The sequence below is a fragment of the Procambarus clarkii genome, chromosome 81, assembly GCF_040958095.1.
Source record: "Procambarus clarkii isolate CNS0578487 chromosome 81, FALCON_Pclarkii_2.0, whole genome shotgun sequence".
Taxonomy (NCBI): Eukaryota; Metazoa; Arthropoda; class Malacostraca; order Decapoda; family Cambaridae; genus Procambarus; species Procambarus clarkii.
In genome coordinates this window covers 17,313,893-17,334,943 of record NC_091230.1, presented here as the reverse complement: position 1 = coordinate 17,334,943, position 21,051 = coordinate 17,313,893, and the positions used below count along the sequence as shown (strand labels likewise).

The 21,051-nt window shown below is 35.7% G+C and overlaps 1 protein-coding gene across 4 annotated transcripts in view; it reads left to right on the top strand.

Moving 5' to 3' along the window:
- The window catches only part of LOC123773146 (N-acetylglucosamine-6-phosphate deacetylase), a 38,973-nt gene extending 18,049 nt beyond the window's left edge, over nucleotides 1-20,924 (top strand). The window contains exons 1-9 of one of the 4 annotated variants that reach the window (XM_045766656.2): nucleotides 2,208-2,342; nucleotides 3,785-4,140; nucleotides 5,255-5,394; nucleotides 7,111-7,245; nucleotides 7,769-7,898; nucleotides 8,733-8,821; nucleotides 10,243-10,381; nucleotides 10,595-10,771; nucleotides 12,261-20,924. In XM_045766656.2, coding sequence (XP_045622612.1) covers nucleotides 3,903-4,140; nucleotides 5,255-5,394; nucleotides 7,111-7,245; nucleotides 7,769-7,898; nucleotides 8,733-8,821; nucleotides 10,243-10,381; nucleotides 10,595-10,771; nucleotides 12,261-12,493 — 1,281 coding nt within the window. In that variant the 5' untranslated portion in view covers nucleotides 2,208-2,342; nucleotides 3,785-3,902 and the 3' untranslated portion in view covers nucleotides 12,494-20,924. Of the gene's footprint in view, nucleotides 1-2,207; nucleotides 2,357-3,784; nucleotides 4,141-4,596; nucleotides 4,922-5,254; nucleotides 5,395-7,110; nucleotides 7,246-7,768; nucleotides 7,899-8,732; nucleotides 8,822-10,242; nucleotides 10,382-10,594; nucleotides 10,772-12,260 lie in introns of those variants that run through there. The other 3 variants (XM_045766657.2, XM_069315210.1, XM_069315209.1) reach the window with 3 other exon arrangements.
- Nucleotides 20,925-21,051: the final 127 nt, after the last annotated feature.

Genomic DNA, 21,051 nt, shown 5'->3' with positions numbered 1-21,051 from the left:
AAAAACGTAGATCACTCGCCGTACGCCCAAACAGCGACAAAATGTTCATACTCTTTTGTTTGCTGTCAGCTCCACATTAGTCCTACAGCGTTAAATTTTATATCACTGAACTCACAATAAAATTCTCTACACAGACATATGCATATAAATGTAGAATCATGATCGCGGCCCACACAAGAGTGTGTGAAGTGGGCGATTACCCTCGTTGTGTCACCAACTCAATAGTCTCTCCACTAAGTTACAATACAATGCCGTTTTCTCAAATAGGCAGGTGTGTATTAGAGAAAACGAAAATTTAATGGCAAACATTTTCATACTAACCCCAAGTCGATCGAATAAGAATTGGATTTTATGTTGCTTTTTTACATCGCACGGCTATTTACGACGCGGGGGCAGAACCCGCATAAGCAAACCCGTCGTGTATGTACGACGCGGTCCCTTTAAAGTGTTCTATTTTTTTCCTCTGAATACGACCCGCCAAATGCTCACTGCTGGGTGAACAGAGGCTGCAGTTAAGGATTGACGCCCGGTCCATCTTTCCCGGCCAGGATCCGAACCCAGGCCAAAGTGCTCGCGAAGCGCCTGGCGAGTGTCTTACCACTACGCCACGGGGACTTAAATGGTTAGAAGACTGGCAAATGCTTTTCAGTATTGAACTTGTGACGATAATCTCTTTCAAGAGAGATTGAGCCTGCTCTTCCCTCCAAACTACGTCTCCAAAACAACTAATATAGAAGATATATCCAACAAGTACAACACCAAGGTTTGCCCAGAGAGCAAACGTATTCAGCACCGGGACACCTGCTCCACCTCCGCCACTCAAACCAGCAAACTACTTGTCCGTCGCCTGCCTAACGCTGATTGGCTGGCGCCCGTCGCACCTGCTCCTTCGCCCGCCACACTAGCTGATGTCTGAGCCAGCGCAACCTAATGTCATCAGAATATATCGTGCTCTCCACAAGTTAACACGTCTCATTGGTAGACTAAGCCTTGGCTTACGTGTACTAAGGGAGGTGGCAGCTTGAAGCCAATATTCCTGCACTCATATATTTCCTTGTCTATTATTCACTTGTCTTAACGTAACTTTTCATTTGCCAGTGATTATTCTTATTATTTTGTTTGGTCGATTTATGTTACAATTTTTATGTCCAATTTTATTCATGTTTTGCTTTTCTAACGTAATTAAAATCTCATTGTTAAATTTACTTGTGTTTTGTGTGTCTTCCCATTACCTTACCACAGACGAAAGTTCCAGATTTTCTCTTTTTGTTTCTTTATGTGACGAGGCCATACCCCTAGCTTTTGAAACAGCCGAACACCAACGCGTTACCGTCACAAACTGCAAGACCTTGCATTTAGGGCATAACACTGCACATCTTGACTATCATAATACCATTATCATGCAGCAGACCGATGAAGAAAAGGCCCTTTCACAGTTAGGCTCACCAATCATTGAAACTTATTATACAACAAGTGGGTGCGGCAGTAAAAAAAAATAATAATAATAGTTAAACGAACCTTTGACTTCGAGGGGTTATTCAACCTTGCAAGTCCCTGCTGGTGCGCTCCCATCTGTGCTACTGTATCCTAGCATGAAGACATCTCTCAAAACGACATATCTGTTCTGTAGAAAGTTTAACACAGAGCTATAAAAATCCTTCCAGACCGGTTAAGGTCCACAGGGCTAACAATTAACACTTCTAACCAGACATATAAATATATACATATATATATATATATATATATATATATATATATATATATATATATATATATATATATATATAAATAGCAAATAAATACGCCGGGCGTAAATACAAAAGTAACAATACCAATGTTTCTCCTAAATTAATTTGTTCCATTTTCTATGAATTATACCTGATTCACCTCATAAATTTATTATTATCGAAGATGATTGTAAATATAATGTATTTATTTTTACTAATGTTCGAAGGTATATTGTATATATAACTTCGAAATATCCAAATAATGTATAGGCCTATAGTAATATAATATTACAACACTTACCCTCCATCAGCTGATTGAAGTAAACAAGATCTTTGAAAATATTCGTAGACTGCTAGGGTAAAGTAACATAAAATATATGCATATCGTTTTGTCTGCATTTTATCAATGAGAAAACAAAGATTTTTTAAATATGAAAGTCTTACTGAACGTAGAACATATGGTGAAGAATATATTTGAGCTCAAGGAATGACTTGAGCACAGCAAGACATCTCGTGAAGACATCTCAGCCTCACCGGTAGCAGCAGCCGCAGCTGATTGTGCTACATTTAGTGTGGAGTGTAGTGCAGCAGCCGGTGTAGTGTGGAGTGGAGCAGGTATATTGTGGAGTGTGAGCGTAAACTCTTCAGTCTATAGTCTTGAGACCCCGCAACACATGAGTGTATTCTCTACACCCAGCAACACCTGTACTTAGTCGAGAGGTCCTCAAGTGCAAGTGACTTTAGGAATGACCTGAAGAGTCCAGTTCTCTGACCTTACACTATCCTGCCATATTAAATAAACTCAGCATTATTTAATATTTGAAGATGAACTTAACCTGTATTGCCATGCTTAATTATGAAAGTGTGTTGCTTACGTGTGTCTGTTGTATGACCCAACTCTTGTGTATAAATACAGTACTGTATAATGTTCACTACACTAAAGGTTATTATAACATGTCTTAAATAGGTCATTCTTGTGTACCGTCTTTACCATGCTGGGGGATTCTTTTTATATATATTTTATATATTATTAATGATTACTAATTTTGATTAAACAAATATTTCTATTACTCATGCATATAACTCCTGAGAGATACCATTAAGCTGTTAGAACTAGAGAGAGAGAGAGAGAGAAGATTAAGCCACCCAAAAGGTGGCACGGGCATGAATAGCCCATAAGTGGTGGCCCTTTTGAGCCATTTCCAGTATCAGTAGATGATACTGGAGATCTGTGGAGGTGCGACTGCACCCTGCGTGACAGGAGATGTCTCCCGTGTGTTAGAACTATATGGGGTCTTTAAATATCTAAACATTGGCTTGGCATATATCATAATGTGATGATGATATTAGGGGTTTAATGATTTTGTTTATAACATTGTTGGGTAATATTGTACTAGATAGAAAATCATTTGAGAATGCCTAATGGTATAGTTTCTTGGGTAGGCTACTGTCATTGCTACATTCATAGATAGAATTATGTATTTTTGTGTATTCGTAGACCCTCTCAAATGAAGGTAGGAGAGTCAACCCTACAGACTCGGTTAGAGTGCACCCACAGGCACATTTGATCTACAGAACACATGAAAGAAGATAATGAGATTGTACATTGGTGAAGGGCCAGCGTGTCTCACATGAGAATATACACAACTTGTGCTCTTTCTCTTTTTAATACATTTTAGGAGAGAATAAGCACAAGCTGCTCCCTTGTAGTCAAGCTACTAACAAATACTATTGTATTTTGTTCATGTGTCTCCATTTGTGACCCACAATGCACTATACTGCATAGGAAATTATATAAAGTTAATCACTATCTCTTTGTTTCAAATTCCTTATATACCTACAGGTGACATGATGCCCTCAAGCGTAGTAATTGGGATTCCAGCTTCTTTCAGACTATTATCATGAAGACAATCCAAAATTTGTAATTGAATTACATATTGTATTTATATTACTCCACTACAGTATAGCCAATTATGCATTCTTCTTAATGCAGTACAGTACTGTATGCTGTAATTATATTTTTGCATTACTGTACATTATTTTATTTGTTTATACAGGACTTTGCTCAAAGGATATAGTATCACTGAGAGGTATTTGCCAAGACTATAAAGTGGGCTCAAGTTTTATGTTTACTCAGCATTGAGATCAAATCGTTAATAAAGTACTGTATTGACGATGCCTTCAATAATTCCTTCAAGCGGTAGTGCTACCCCCAAGCATTCAAAAATATATCAATTTATCAACTGCCGTTTAGTTCGAGAGGGACGTATCATCAAGGATGACTTTTGGATTAGAGACGGCAAAATTCTCAACCCAGAACCTGTTTTCTATGATGAACGAGTACACGCAGACGTGAAAATAGACTGTCATGATGCACTCATCTGCCCGGGATTCATTGATATCCAAATAAATGGTAAGGGTCTTAAAATATTTTGTTCCTATTTTGATAATAATTTTCATACTTTAATTTTATTTTAGAACAAAATATCTCAATTTGTTTATAATAGACTAGTATACTGAAAGACAATTGATCTGATGGATCTGTTGTGTATAAAAAGTATGTTCATTCAAAATATGAAATTTAGTTTAGTGAAAAAACATCATTCAGGGACAGCCATTTGTTTTTAAATAATGTTTTGCTTGATATGAGCTTGATGTTTGCACAGAGTGAAGCATTGTTAAATAAAGTTTTGTCGAATGGTGTTTTTCTTCATATACTTGTCAGCAGTTCCTGCTCTTCAACTCACTAATGTTGTTACAATTGTGGTCACATCTATGTACAGTACAACCATCCTTCTACTTTATTTATTCATCATACTGTACTGTACACTTTTTTGTTAATTTTATTCTTGCTTACTTTTTATCATAGATTTGGAGTTGCACCACTAGAAAGATACCCATATTATTCACAAAGAAATCACATAATGGGATTTCTTTGTGCATTTGAAGAGAAGCATAGTGGGCTGAACTCCTATACCACAGCCAGAGTGCATGCAGGCAATGCATGAAACCCTGATTGGGGTTCAGTAGAAGCCTCAGTACCCCTAGAGGAGTCAGTTGACTCCCAGGTTGCATTGCTTTTGAGCATCTCATGGCCAAATTGCTTAGGGCATACCTGGGAGTACACAGTGGGCAGGTTTGAATCTTCATCATGGCTTCTACTGATTTTCTCATATCCATATTATATTATACAGGTAATTAATTATAACATTACGAGATACTAGTCCTGGTGCTCATAGCTGTGGAATGGCAATGATGTTGTTAAACTTGAAATTTATTACTTTCTGCTTTAAGCATATATTTTTTTACAGTAATTCATTATATAAAATGCAAGAATTCACTCCTGTTGGATTATTTAATAAATATATCTTTCATGTCACTGTGCTATCAAACGGTCACATTTTATTTATGGATGTAGATTAAAATTTTATATTCATCTGACTGAATTGTATGGCATTTATGTTTTTATTAATGTTTATTATACAACATGTCATTGAATTTGTCACTTGAATTTGTTTTTGTTTCAGGAGGGTTTGGGTATGACTTCTCATCAGACGTAAATAATTTGGAGGAGGCTGTGTCAAAAGTGGCCAAAGGTGTTCTCTCGGCCGGTGTTACCTCCATAGCACCTACTGTTGTTACCTCCCCAAACTCAGTTTACCATCAGGTAAAACCGTAAAACCCACCTGTGAATTTAACATTGTGACAAAAAAGAAAATTTGAATATGTCGAGGGAAACCATTAGCATGATTAATATATTAGATTTCCCACATTCGCAGCTGTTCAAGAATGATTGTACAAATGATCATCAAAGGTTGCAAGGAGAAACTTTAATGGTATCCTCAAGATACAACACAGACTTTATCAAGACTACACTGGTTTACAGCTTTTGGCTTGAGCTAGATAATTTTACATAGTCCAGTCTAGCAACAAAAACCACCTTATCTTGAGGTTACCTTGAGGTGCTTCCGGGGCTTAGCGTCCCCACGGCCCGGTCGTCGACCAGGCCTCCTGGTCGCGACCACGAGTAAGAGAAGAAATGCAAACTTATACATTATATATTTTCAAAGAAATAATGGAGGTATTTTAACCAATAGGGTCCTGCAGTGCAGTATTCTCGTTATGAAGATGGAGATGTTTGGGCTCGTTATCTTTCACTCGATGCTTATGTTCACCTAGCAGTAGACAAGTACCCAGGAGTTAAGCAACTGTTGTGGGTGGCATCCTGAGGAAGTTGTTGACATAAAAGGAGTTGATAAGCCTAACAGACTTCTTGTCCTTGAACACTGGGAAACTAATAAATTATATATTAAAAAATAGCTACTATAAAATAAAATTTAGCAATTAAAGGATAGCATGAGATGTATCTTACATAGAAAACAGTGTCTAGCATTTAATGATGCTAAATAATTAATAGAACTCACTGTACATGATTAGTTGCTTTACAAAAATATAAATACCTACTGTGTGAACATTGTAATCAGACCCTGTTTAATTTTTCCCTATAAATACTTTATTATTATTAGATTAATAATAATGTTTCTTTTTATCAATAGGAACAAATCTTGGCAGCAAGATTGTAATGTCACACAACTGCCTAGCTTACGGGCAATGTTTTAATTCCCTACATCTGTTCTCCAGGAGTTCCTCATTTGTTAAGTTTGTAATACACTCAAACCCAAGTGCACTTATAAATACTAAGCCAAATGTATCAAATGATTCATATGACATCAGCCATAGCTTTAATCTTCAGTTACTAACTAAACGTCAATCTTTCACTGATGTTCACAATGGTATAGATCCTAAAAACATTTATGACTAGACCAATATGCAATCTACTTACATAAAATGTGCAGATATATATGAATCCAAAAAGATAGGTACAGGGGTAATTACAATTATGCAATTACACAAAGTGTAGTTAAAGCTTTTCCTGAAAAGCTTTTGACCATTTGTTTATGGACTTACCTCTAATGAATTTATTTCACTACTTTTCAGTAGGCTGTAATGTTTAGTGTATTCACTGCACATTTTCCAGGCCAGAAATATATTTATACAGTTCTATACATTGTGTCATATATCTTTTTACAAATAAAGCATGTTTTTCAATGTCATGGCCTCATAATATGATTAAGAAGTACAAATATATCCAAGGCAATCTAGTAATAACTTCAAGTGTGTCTTAGAGTAATATAATATAATCAGGTAAATTGATGATCCCTTTATTTTTCTCATTGTTGTATTTCACATTTATTATTTCTCTTGACTGTGACAGACTCCTATCATATTTTCTCCATTGCGCTTGATATTGCATATACTGTAGTATGAATAATATTTTTTATACTTTTGATTGGTTACTATTTTTATTTTTTTACTATAATAGGTTATACCAAGACTAGTGAAGAGGGCAGGAGGGCCTGAAGGAGCAGGCATACTTGGCATTCATCTAGAGGGTCCCTTCATTAGCCCAGAGAAGAAGGGTGCACACCCTCCACAATTTATACAAAATCTTGAAGAGGTAATATATACATTGTTATAGTGTAGTATAACTATATGAGCTAAATATATTTAAAGAATACATTATTGCTATGCCATGTTGGGAATAGGAAGCCCTTAACACTTCTACATTTTGATGAGGCATTAGCAGATCATCTACTATGAAATGACCATCCAATCAAAAATATTGTATCATCAAGTACAGTAGTTTCATTAACCATTATTTATATCATGATGATGATGTACAATGATTCAAATATGATGTCTCAGGAGAAGGTGGAGCTTTATAAGACCTCAGCTGCCACATAAAAACAGTCGATGGTTTTGCGTACAAAGTGCTCCTCACTTTCAATGTTTATCAAGTTTATTCTGCTCATACAATCACCTAAATGAGCCGCTTTCTTTCCAGTTTGACCTGAAACAAATAGTAACAGAGAAATTTGTGTAATTACTGAAATTGAAGAAAGCCCCTTTGAAATTGAAGTACCCCTTTACAATGTACATACTCAATCCTTTCTGAATTAATTTGTAATTTCCTTTTACAGGGCATTAGTAAAATTTATGATGTTTATGGTTGCCTTGATAATGTTGGAATGGTAACCATTGCACCGGAGCTTGCTGGGGCCACAGCTGTGATTGGTCACTTGGCAAGTCAGGGTATTGTAGTGTCCGTTGGTGAGTTATGATTATTGAGATCTACACCTGCATTTTGTTAGCGAACAGTAGAAGAGTTGTTGCATGAATTCTTACAGTGGATTGATAATACCAGCATTAAGTTAGTTAGTTACTATTCAGCATCTGAATTTACAATAATATGTGTTGGCTTGTATGAAATCCATAATGAAAATGTGTTATGTATCATAGTAGATACAGTATTGAATTGTGTATATTGGTGACATGGTCTTAACCCAGCCTTGTTCTACTTGTTTAGTGGTTTTAGAATTGAACATTATAAGTGCACTAGGGCGTTTTTTAATACAGTAGTTAGATATTGAAGATAAAAATATGGGCTTAAAGTCTAAACTGTGCCCATTAAGCTACAGTATCTTAAATAGTGTAACTGTGCTGATTAAGCTACTGTATCTTAATGGGAAATTAAATTGTACTGTATGATTTTGAGATAGACCGATGACATACCCAACTTGACTCAGGATATTCTAAGCATTGAAAAAATTCTTAGATCTAAATCTGTTACTGTTATAAGAAAGATAAATTACTGTAATATACAGTTTAATTGAATTAAAATATATTTAGAAGAACTCTTCTGTAGGAATAGGAGACGTTTCACACACTACTGGCTTTCTATCCCCACCATGACCACTAAGTACAGTAGCCACAGGTAAATTTAGATATGTATGGGGTTAAAGTCATTAATATGTTTTCCCAGAAACATTGTTTTAAGAAATCAGGAATTTTGTTAATGCTGTAAATGACTCGCTAATGTAAGTGAATGGAGACCGAACTCGTTACGAGTGTGCACTAATATTTTGCGTTTATATCACTGATCAGGTCATTCCAATGGTAATCTGGAGGATGGTGAAGCGGCAGTCAACAGTGGAGCATCATTTATTACCCACCTGTTTAATGCCATGTTGCCAGTGAGTGGCTGCTTGTTATCTGTACTACCCTATCTTGATCATATGCCTCACCCCTCATGTTACTTTTGCACCATCATCATGTACTTCCCTCACCCCTCATGTTATTTCAGTACCATCATCGTGTACCTCTTCCCTCACTCTCATGTTGTCTCAATACCCAATAAACCAAGGTTTATAGCAAATTATATTAAGGATGTTTCAGCATATTCAGACATACAAATAATTATTCATACAAGTAATGTGTAAATAATTATATTTATATAAATAATTTTGCATGAAAATTAAATTAATCACTTACCATTTTCTAGTATAGGCTGGTTAGTCTTGATATCCCAGAGCAGTAAAATATACAGATATAGTACTATGCCATCCTACAGTCACCCTAAATTGGCCTTAAAGTTCTCAGTGCCCAATGTTAATGCCATATTTCAGCTAGAGACTAACTGTGCACCACCAACAGCCAGCCCCAGGCTACAGTGCTGCATAAATCATTGGTAAACATCACCATCCAAATCCTCATACAGTACATAGAAAGTTTCAATGACGACGTGTCACTTCTCTTTCATTGTGTCATTGCTCTATTTTATTCATTAAGTAGTGTGTATATGATCTGCTTCCTTTGTCAGAAACAATGCTCTTACCAATACCATACCTTTCTGCCAGCCACTTTACTCTCTGGTCACAAGCACATAAGGAAGTTCCTCTTACCCTTGTTTGATATATTGTACCCATACTACTCTTGTTGCAAGGCATAGCTTTAACTCCTAAATAATTATATACCTGTACTGTACAGTATTGGATGAAGTAATTAGGAAAGGAAGGTGCAAAGCCAGGAAGACTGTCTACCACTGTGGAAGGTTGTGAAGGTGAGGGAAGAATAGTCAAGGAAAGTGCTTGAGCAGTGGTAGGTCAGATTGTGTTCACACATAAGGAAAACACAGTCAGTGCGCATGCCCTCACATTAGGCCTAAATGCCTTGGGAAGAAAACCATATAAACAAAATTGTTTGTATAATTTATTAGCCCAGGACAAGCTTCATTAAAATATTTATAAACTATAAATGTGGTACATTTTTGAATATTATTTACTAATAAAAAATTTAAATTAACAAAAACAATTAAACAAATTATGTAATTATTTGTGATTCACTGACAATCAGGGTTTCATATTGCCTGTTTTTTTTTATCTGAATTTCAGGGAGAATATTCATTGGGCAGATTTTATTCGTTACTTAGAGATTCTTTATGTAGAGGGCCCAGATTATCAAGGATGCGGTGTACAGATAAAAGTATCTTGATATGAACATTTATAATATCAAGTGAAAGTACACAATTATATTAAATAGAAAAGTTATCTATAAACATTACAGTGTAATTAGGATTTATTCAGGATCCTGAAAATATATGGTCAATATTTTACAGTTCCATCATAGAGATCCTGGGCTAGTGGGTTTGCTTACAAGTCGCCTAATCTCTAAACCTGTCCACTATGGAATCATTGCTGATGGGATACACACCCATCCAGCTGCACTCAGGATTGCCCATCGCACACATCCACAAGGTACAGTACAGAGTTCACCTCTTGTATTTTTAATATGAATTGATTTTTAAGTGCTTTTTTTTTAACTTTATGTGAAGTAGTGTTCAATAAATGAAATTAACATATTAAAAATAGAGTACTCTTCCCATTTTTGTTCTACCTTAGACATGCAAAATTGTATGCTAGTTGATTTTCTTGCATTGATCAATAACATTATTTGTCATGCTGTGGCAGGTTTAGTGCTAGTAACAGATGCAATGGCTGCAATGGGTCTAAGTGATGGGGAGCATCATATTGGACAGATGAAGGTCTTGGTAGAGAAACACTGCGCACGTCTCGTGGGAACTAATACTCTTGCTGGCTCCATAGTCACTATGGATTACTGTGTTAGACAGTTTGTTAAAGATGCAGGTTAGTTAATTTTGTTTAATGTTTTATTTTGAATAAGAGTTTTGTTTTCGGAGTTGACAAAGTAATTTGAATTGCCAAAATTATTATTATTTGGTACAACCTAGCCGATATTTGTATTACATAAAACACCAGCAAAACATTATAACAATGCATTACTTAACAGGAAGTAAGTAAATAGTGTATGAAATTGTAAGTGAAATTGTGTATAAGTTTGTGTTAAAATGTAAGAAGCCCATCTATATGGGCTTGCAGGGTGAGCATCAACTGGGTTCCAACATTTTTTGCTGGTTGCCAATTTACAATTTATGGCTCCCGTCCTCCTTGATTCATATCATACCTACTCCTCAAAATATATATGAAGCTAACATCAAATACTTCCCATTTTAGCTCATCCCACTTGTTCACTACTCTTACACAAAAATTAATATCTTTAATCCACATGGCTCATATTAGTTTCTGGTTTCCATACATGTCCTATTATGTTGTTAATGCTAAACATTTAATTTTGTCCACGTTGTCAATGGTGCTTAAGGATCATACGACATAATCACATTGCTTCTTACCCGTCTCTTTTCAAGGATTGAGAGGTCTAGTTCCTTTAGCTTTTCCTTGTACTGTAGTTCAGTCCTCTAAATACAAGAGAAGTTTAGTAGTAAATCTCTGGACTTTCTGTTTTTCTGTGTGTTTATTCAGGTGAGGATTCCACACTCTGGCTACATATTGTAGTATTGGCAAGTCAAGGAACTTAACAACATCCTAAAAGTTTTCTTCTCCAGGTGCCTGAGGGCAAGACTAATGTTTGCCAGCTTTGCCTACACTCTGCTGGCGTTAGTCTGTTAATACAGCATGTGCCTCCATCCTCTGGTGATAGGAAAAAGATTTGGAAGTTGATGTAACCCTTCCTATAATGGCCTAGGCTGAAAATGCTGGCCTAAAATCCCTACCTTATGCAACTGTCATAATCCCAGTCACTTTAACTATGTCCCTCCCTCTCTAATCATCTTTGTTATTTCTGGTTCCTTTAGTCCTATCACTACTATTATTTTTTCCTCTCTAGTTACTGACTAATGTTCCTTTTTTATGTCCTGTGAAGTGGCTGTCTGCAGTATCACTTCCTGCACTGTGATGTCCTGGTACTTGGGTTATTTTTCCATCATGTCCATAAATGAAGACTGCCATGAAAAAGCCTCTTTTCTATTTGATTTTCAGATGCTGCAGGATCAGTTTACTCATTTTCTTTATGGGGTGGTTTTCTCCAAGATTTCTTATCTTTTCCTTGGCTGATGTGAATTTATAACCCAGTTTATTTTCTTTTTCCATTTCTTTTAGCTCCACAAAGACCTGTACAAGCGAGGTATTATGTATATTTTTGTATTATGCACTAAGGCTTCAATTAAGCTAATGTCGCTTTACAAAGCCTTAAAATTTTATTTAAATTTTTGAGTTGTTTTACAGTATTATATATATGTACTGTATTCATATTTTTCAGGTGTTAGTTTAGTTGAAGGTATTGAGGCAGCCACTCTACACCCAGCACGGGTTATGGGCATTGACCATCTAAAGGGTTCCCTGGACTTTGGTACTGATGCTGATTTTCTCTTGGTGTCTGATAAGGGACCTATGGAGGTGCTACACACATTTATTGCTGGGGAGTGTGTATACAGTGCTCCAGATGCTCCACCTCTTGCACCTGCTTATTGTAAATATTCCTCAGAAAAATAGCCCAAAATAGAATACAGTATTTAAGTGTTATAAATAGGCACTGTTGTCAAGTTAGTCGTTGTTTTTAACAGATGTCTTGACTATAATTTTGTCATGGTCACCCCCTAATGGGGAGCCTACAAAAAGGAGTAAGATGTCAAGACCTTTGATAAAGATAAAAGCAAGATAACTTTAATGTTATACTTATTTAATGATATTAAATAAAAAAAAATTACATTTTAACTTGTAAATAATTTACATTTCACTTGTTGAATTACTCAACAAATAATGGTAATAATAATAATTGTAAAGCAATAAAAATACCTCTCTTGTAGACCTAACAGCTGCTGAAATGCACGGTGCTTATTGTAGTAGAATAAAGTAACATCGGTAGCATTTTTCCATGAAGAATATACAGTATATTATACTTAAAGGAGTATGCAGCAGTGCCCAGAATAGTGTCTCTCTCCCACCACCTCCCATTCCACCTCTCTTCTGTTCCTATCCTCCCATGTCCTCCCTCTTCCCCCATCTTCACTTCCCCTTCCTCTCTTTCCTCTCATCTCCCCCTACCCCCTCCCTCCTCTTTTCCTCTAACCTGAACAGATAGACATTTGTTTTTATAAAGTAAATTTTGTAAATACACAGGTAAATGGGGGGAACAACTTCAACATCATGTACAACACATCCCCAATTTCATTTCCAAATTAATGAAAATCATACAGGGAGTGGTGGGTTACAGACTATATTGCTTAGAGCATTTAACTTAGGCCTACCCTGACCTGCCTATGTCCAGCCCATACCCAAGACCATTACCCTTCAAATTTGGCTGAAGGTGCATAGTGCTACTGGCTGTCTGGGTTCAAGTCCTTCTGGAGAGTGTAGTTTTCAGTTTATATATATATACACACACACACACACACACACACACACACACACACACACACACACACACACACACACACACACACACACACACACTATGTGTGTGTTTAGTTTCTATGATCGGGCCACAGAGATATTACAGGAAAGAGATGGCTGGGTTGACTGCATCTATCTGGACCTAAAAAAGGCTTTCGACAGAGTTCCACATAAGAGGTTGTTCTGGAAACTGGAAAATATTGGAGGGGTGACAGGTAAGCTTCTATCATGGATGAAAAATTTTCTGACTGATAGAAAAATGAGGGCAGTAATCAGAGGCAATGTATCGGAATGGAGAAATGTCACAAGTGGAGTACCACAGGGTTCAGTTCTTGCACCAGTGATGTTTATTGTGTACATAAATGATCTACCAGTTGGTATACAGAATTATATGAACATGTTTGCTGATGATGCTAAGATAATAGGAAGGATAAGAAATTTAGATGATTGTCATGCCCTTCAAGAAGACCTGGACAAAATAAGTATATGGAGCACCACCTGGCAAATGGAATTTAATGTTAATAAATGTCATGTTATGGAATGTGGAATAGGAGAACATAGACCCCATACAACCTATATATTATGTGAGAAATCTTTAAAGAATTCTGATAAAGAAAGAGATCTAGGGGTGGTTCTAGATAGAAAACTATCACCTGAGGACCACATAAAGAATATTGTGCAAGGAGCCTATGCGATGCTTTCTAACTTCAGAATTGCATTTAAATACATGGATGGCGATATACTAAAGAAATTGTTCATGACTTTTGTTAGGCCAAAGCTAGAATATGCATTTGTTGTGTGGTGCCCATATCTTAAGAAGCACATCAACAAACTGGAAAAGGTGCAAAGACATGCTACGAAGTGGCTCCCAGAACTGAAGGGCAAGAGCTACGAGGAGAGGTTGGAAGCATTAAACATGCCAAAACTAGAAGACAGAAGAAAAAGAGGTGATATGATCACTACGTACAAAATAGTAACAGGAATTGATAAAATCGACAGGGAAGGATTCCTGAGACCTGGCACTTCAAGAACAAGAGGTCATAGATTTAAACTAGCTAAACACAGATGCCGAAGAAATATAAGAAAATTCACCTTCGCAAATAGAGTGGTAGATGGTTGGAACAAGTTAAGTGAGAAGGTGGTGGAGGCCAAGACCGTCAGTAGTTTCAAAGCGTTATATGACAAAGAGTGCTGGGAAGACGGGACACCACGAGCGTAGCTCTCATCCTGTAACTACACTTAGGTAATTACACTTAGGTAATTACACACACACACACACACACACACACACACACACACACACACACACACACACACATATACACACATATACACACACACACACACACACACACACACACACACACACACACACACACACACACACACACATATACACACTGTATACTGTATATATATTTAGCACAAACCATGAACTTGTACATTTAATATACAGCATTTGAATTATGCTTGTCATTTGTAATACAAGGTAGGTTGTTTATAAAATTCTAGATTTTATTATATTGACATTTTATAATACATTTCTTGATTCTGTCTTCACTTGTAGCATATTTGGTAGGTATTCAGAAGCTTTTTTATTAGTTCAACTCAGTTGAGCATTAGCGCTGTCTAGTTATAATATATTTATATACTGTATACTATACATTAATAATTTAACTGATTTCATCTAAAAATTGAAAACTTAAAAGTAGTATTGGAGTTCGTAAGATCTGTAATAAACTAAAGATGTAGTGTGGTAATGGAAGGTATTTTTTATTGTCTAGTTTCTGGATTATTTTTTCATATCTTAAAAAAGAGCTTCTTCTAGTTAAGTCTTGGACAACTGTAGTGGACACACATTTAGTGTAATCATTATAGGGTGGTATTCCACACTGGAAGCTGATTTTAGCAAAGCTTTTTAGAGTTAAATTTATACAAGGTTTACTACCATTAAACTTTCCAATTTTCTGTGTGTCGTATATTTATACTTATCAACTTAGTTCCATTTACAAGTAGAAGTATAAAAGTCAGCTAAGAGAGATTCACACATTTGGCTTAATCTACATAAATGTTTATTTTTGTGTGAATGGCCCAACTGATTACAAAGATATTAATAAAATATATTTTTGATTCCCGGTATTCTTGTGCTTTTCCATACTCCGCCGTGAGTATTATAGGTCCTTGTATAGTACTTTATAAGAGAGTGTATTTATTATAATGCAACACTTGTTTGTGTCTTAATCAAATGTACAACTGATTTAATGTATTCAGTGAGGAAAAAGTATGGAGATGTCTGTACAATGTTAGCACGGCCTTGAAGGCTGCACTTCCTTTAAAGATATAGTAGTGTCAAAAATCTGGTATGGCCAGAGCCAAACATGTTCTGCATTTAAAACATTTCCAAATTTGTTATGCCTTCACCCATAAGCTATCCTAAAGTACGTTGTAACTAACACTGCTCTCTTATTTATTCAATAGTTTTTGTCATTTAACATGCTTTATGGATAAAATTGTATATACACTATAAAGAAATAATTACAAAATTTATTTACTTACAAAAGCAAGACTGATTTCCAGTTGCATCATGGGTTTCATTCCTAGAGCCCTGTGCTTTGCTGAACTGTCATTTTTAAAGATATGGAAAATATGGGATGCATTCCAGGCCAAGCATTTGTAACAATATTCTGTTCAACAATAAATAAAATTAACCTGAATTAAAATGTAACAAAGCAAATGATAAACAGTGAGAAAGAGCTGGCAGTACAAAACGTTGCTAGAGCAATCAATAAAGGTTAGGGGATATCCTCAATCCTGTGATTAATTTTTCAAGGCTTGGTTATGTGAGGGCTGGTTTGATATAACGTAATGCAACAAACCAACCCACCTTATGCACCTTATGACACCCCGCTCCTCCCTGCAAGATGAATGGCACAGCAGTCTACTAACTGGCTCGGTCTTCCCCGTCGGCTCGCTTTCCGTTCTACCCTTCTCGCATCCTCCTCCCCATCTCTCCCTTCCTTATTAGAGCCCTATCCCAATCTCCTCCCTCCCTGCTCACATTGCACTTGTTTCCCCCCTCACACCCATACTGCTTTTATTTTGAAAATTTATCTCCCTCTCTCGCATATTGGTCACTGACTCATTGGCAGTCTTTACCTTCACACATGCATACTTCACTGTATTATGCAAACTTATTAGATGTTGTATTTAAATATAGAAAATAGAATTATAGTGGTGGCAAGAGTTGATCACCTCCCTTTCTCCATTCCTGTCACAGACTGAGTTAGCTAAACTAAAATGAATAAATTACTGTATAAAAGAAAACCGTACAATATTACCTATAGTTATTGAAGGAGAGAGAAGTGAATATAGGGGGGAAAAAAATGAAGTTGAATTGTTTGTTGGGTGTGGATAAACATGCAAGCGACACTGCATGGTGTCGTCTGAAACTGACACCGACACTGTCATTTTTCATGACACTGCATAAAACCCATCCCTCCCTCTTTGTAAATCTTACATAATGTGCAAGCTCTTTTTCTTGATAAAATATCATATTGTACTGCACATATATAATTCAGTAAATTAGACAGTATTTACTGTAGTTCATTCCCACTTAAGTATTTGTAGTAGAGGGTTCCATTAAACAGGATTTAATTAATTGAAAACATTAAACTGTCATCTGTTCAGTAACAAACTTTTTTCCTCTTTTATTCCACAATACATATAATTATCCATTATTTTTAATACGTCAAATTATACTAAGAAATAAACTCACTTTTATATTTGGAAATAGATGCAACTCGGTGGCATAACTTACAAGCAGTGAATTATGTGCTCATGACCCCAGCAGTTTTTTTTTTTAATGTTTTGCATTTCTGTAAGCAAAAACCTGCTTCTCTTTTAGCACTAGCACCATTAGTCTTGACTAGACAATGAACTGCCATTATGAGAGAAAGAGAAAATTAAAATAAAATGATCACCACCAGCTCAGGATATCAAGCAATAATACCACAAGTCTGGTGCTTTTGCAACACTGGAGAACAGCAAAGTAACACTTGCTTTTCAGAAATTTTAATTTTGAAATGCATGATTTTTTAAAAAGTTAGATTTTTGATGTTTGGATTGTTCACAATTCTGTTTTGTATAGTAAAGATAAAAATATCTGGTAGTTTACAAAACAGCACCGGTTTGGTACCTTATTTTGATAATTACTTACTTACAAAACAGCACTTGCAGGTATGTGAAATTAGGTTTATTTTATGAATGAATGAGGTATCACGAGCATGCCCCCTATTATGTCATGCTTAAAAATTTTTTTTAAATAGTATCTCAATACAGGTTGAATTCTTTTGAGATACTATTCAAATGATGATACTTATTAGATGTAAAATTATATTGCATCCATAATACAGTGATATGATGGTATAGACTAATGAAGTATTGAAACTAACATATATAACACACAGGCACATTTTTCTGTGCTCTCAGTCATATTGGTGTTATCTCTGACCTCATTGATGCCACTGCTAAAGAAGCCATTCGTGCTTGGTCCATCTCACAAAAACTAATTCCTTACTTGAATTTCTCCTTCATTAACACAATCTTCAACCATTGGAGAGAGATGATTAGTTATTATATACTGTATATATAAATAAAACAGTTGCATACTTTTTGATACAAACTATTGCCATGGACTGCCTCCTGCCATCATAACAGGTGATAAATCTCTCTCTCTGCCTATGTTATGTGTTGGCCAAAGTGATTAACTATCATGGACATTAAATGGAACAAAGAAAACAAAACTTGCTACTTAGTGATACATTTTACCACTAACAGTCATGCACTTTGCTGGACTGCACACTTCCTTGCAAGGCAAGGAAGTAAATGAGATGTATGACAAATTTTGCAAAATACATGATTAAGGCACACATTCATACCAAAGCCAGAAAACAGGATTGGTTCAACAGAAATTGAGAGGACCAGAGAGGAAAGACAAGAAAATGGGGTCAATATTGGAAGAGGCCTAACCCACAAGCATGCAAGAAACAATTACACAGCAGTGAGGAGAGAGGCAGAAAGGAACTTTGAGAAAGGTATGGGAGACGAATGTAAAACAGATCCAGGCATTTTTTATAAATTCATTAAAAGTAAGTTGCGTGTAAAGGATAAAATCCAAAGATTGAGAACGGGGAACAGGACTACAGAGAATGAAAAAGAAATGTGTGAAATTCTAAACAAACAGTTTCAAAGTGTGTTTGTACAAAATGAGGATTTCAGCAAGCCAGACCCCATACCACTTCCAGAGCATGCCATAGAATACATAGAGGTATCTCAAGGCGAAGTGGAAAAATGACTCGAGGGGCTAGGAAGAAATGAAGCAGTTGGACCTAATGGAGTTTCACACTGGGTGCTGTGAGAATGGGCAACTGAGCTGAGCATTCCACTCCAATTAATATTCTAGGTATCCTTGTGCACAGGAATCATAGCAGATATATGGAAAAAGGCAAACATAGTGCCAATCTATAAAAATGGTAGTCGAGAGGAACCTCTAAATTATAGACCTGTATCACCAACAAATGTGATAGTCAAAACACTAGAAACAATAGTTAAAGCCAAATGGGTTGGACACCTAGATAGTAATGACATAATAACAGACAGACAGTATGGTTTTCGAACAGGAAGATTCTGTGTAACAAATCTACTGTACTTAGTTTTTATGACAGAGCTACTGAGGTACTACAGGAAAGATGTGGTTGAGTTGACTGTGTCTATCTGGACCTAAAAAAGGCTTTTGTCAAGAGTCCCACACAAGAGGTTGTTCTGGGAACTGAAACATGTTGGCGGGGTGACGAGGAGACTTTTGACATGAATGAAAAGTTTTCTAACTGACAGACAGTCAGTAGTAGTTTCAAAGCATTATACAACAAAGAGTATTGTGAAGATAGGATACCACGAACGTAGCTCTCATCCTGTAACTACACTTAGGTATATGCAATTACTTTCTTTTAGGATGTCCTTACTTTTAGGGTGATGCTTTTGATTTTCAGAAATCATGCTTTTCCATTGTTTGTGTATCATGGCCCTTGATAAAATCCTAGATTAAGTTGATATATTTGACATTGCTTTTTTTTTTTTTCTTCCATGGTGGTATCTAATACCAACCCATCCTCCTGTTATATAGTACTTTTTGTAACTATGTGAACCATCATACATACATAGTACTTGGTACTATTTGGTACTATTGGTACATTTGGTACTATTCACTTTATGAAGTCTGAAAAAATAAAAATAAAAACCAAACTTAAATATTCCTAGGTCTAGTATAGCACATATGTACTATATTATGCCTCGGGTAGCATGTATTAGACCTAAGATAGATCAGGTTAAGTTTTCTTTGCAACATTAGTACAAAAACGTTTTCCATTATGTCTAAATTCAATAGTACCAATTTCTACTTTCTAATATCCTTTTATGTCAATATTTCGATGGTCCTAATTGAAGTTACTATAAATACTACCTAAACAGGGGGATGGGCTTCTAAAGACTTTTAGTCTATAGAAACCCATAGAAGACTTTACTATAGTCTTTTAAGCTTGGCATCTTTGAATAATTACTGTACTGTACCTATATATACAGTACTTAAAGTAATATTTAGCATGATTTATGTTTAAGAATGCATTGATATTTTATTAGTATAACTCTATAATAGGCTACAGTGAGTAAGCCAAAATAATGAGGCTTCCATTAACAAATTCCTTGTGCTATTTAAGGGTTTCTGTAATGGGTTGTCCAGATTATAGGGGAGGGGGTTGTATTGTAGAACAAAAACTATCCTGAAATGAATTGGTCAAGATTATTGTAAATACAGTATACTGTATTTGAATTACATAGTTGTTATAAATATGAGATACCATTCTACTTTTGAATTACTGTATAGTATTAACAGTTAGTTTACTCTTAGAACTGGAGTTGTACAATATATTATAAACGTGTGGTGCAAACCGTTCATGGTACTGGTACTGTAAAGGAAAAATTTTATATTTTTTATTTAGATATTTGTCTTAACCTGCATGTAAAATGGGTATCTGCACTTTTCACAATTATTTATGAAAATTGAGAGCTAGTGCTTACAGTATACTGTGTGTGTATGGTATATCCAGAGGTAGAGCCTATCAGCACAATGTTTATTTGCATATAGCAAGTGTGTCATCCTATGACTCCCACCAACATTTTCTTGTTACGTCTTGATAACTCTCCTTCCCTTACAAGAAGTAACATGATCTCTATAGTATATTATAAAGAATGACACTTTAATCTAAGCTACATACAAGACTTAAGGTAAATATGTAGTCCGGTCAGCAGTGACCATATTTTCATGTAGTTTTTCTGCCAACTTTGAGTTTTGTATGATACTATACTTACATGACTTGCTCTCTTCTCAAAGCTCCTCAATTATGGAATCTCCTTTGTATATTTGATATATTGTATGAAGGTTTGTATTATTAATAAATTTAACATTATTTATCTTTCATTTTTTCGTTTCAATTCAAGGTTTTGTGCAAACCATGATTTTTGGGTCTTCCTTGAAGTGATAAGCAAACCTAAGTTGTTTTTTATTAGAGTACAATAGGTTAGCATACTATGGTTATTATTAGATT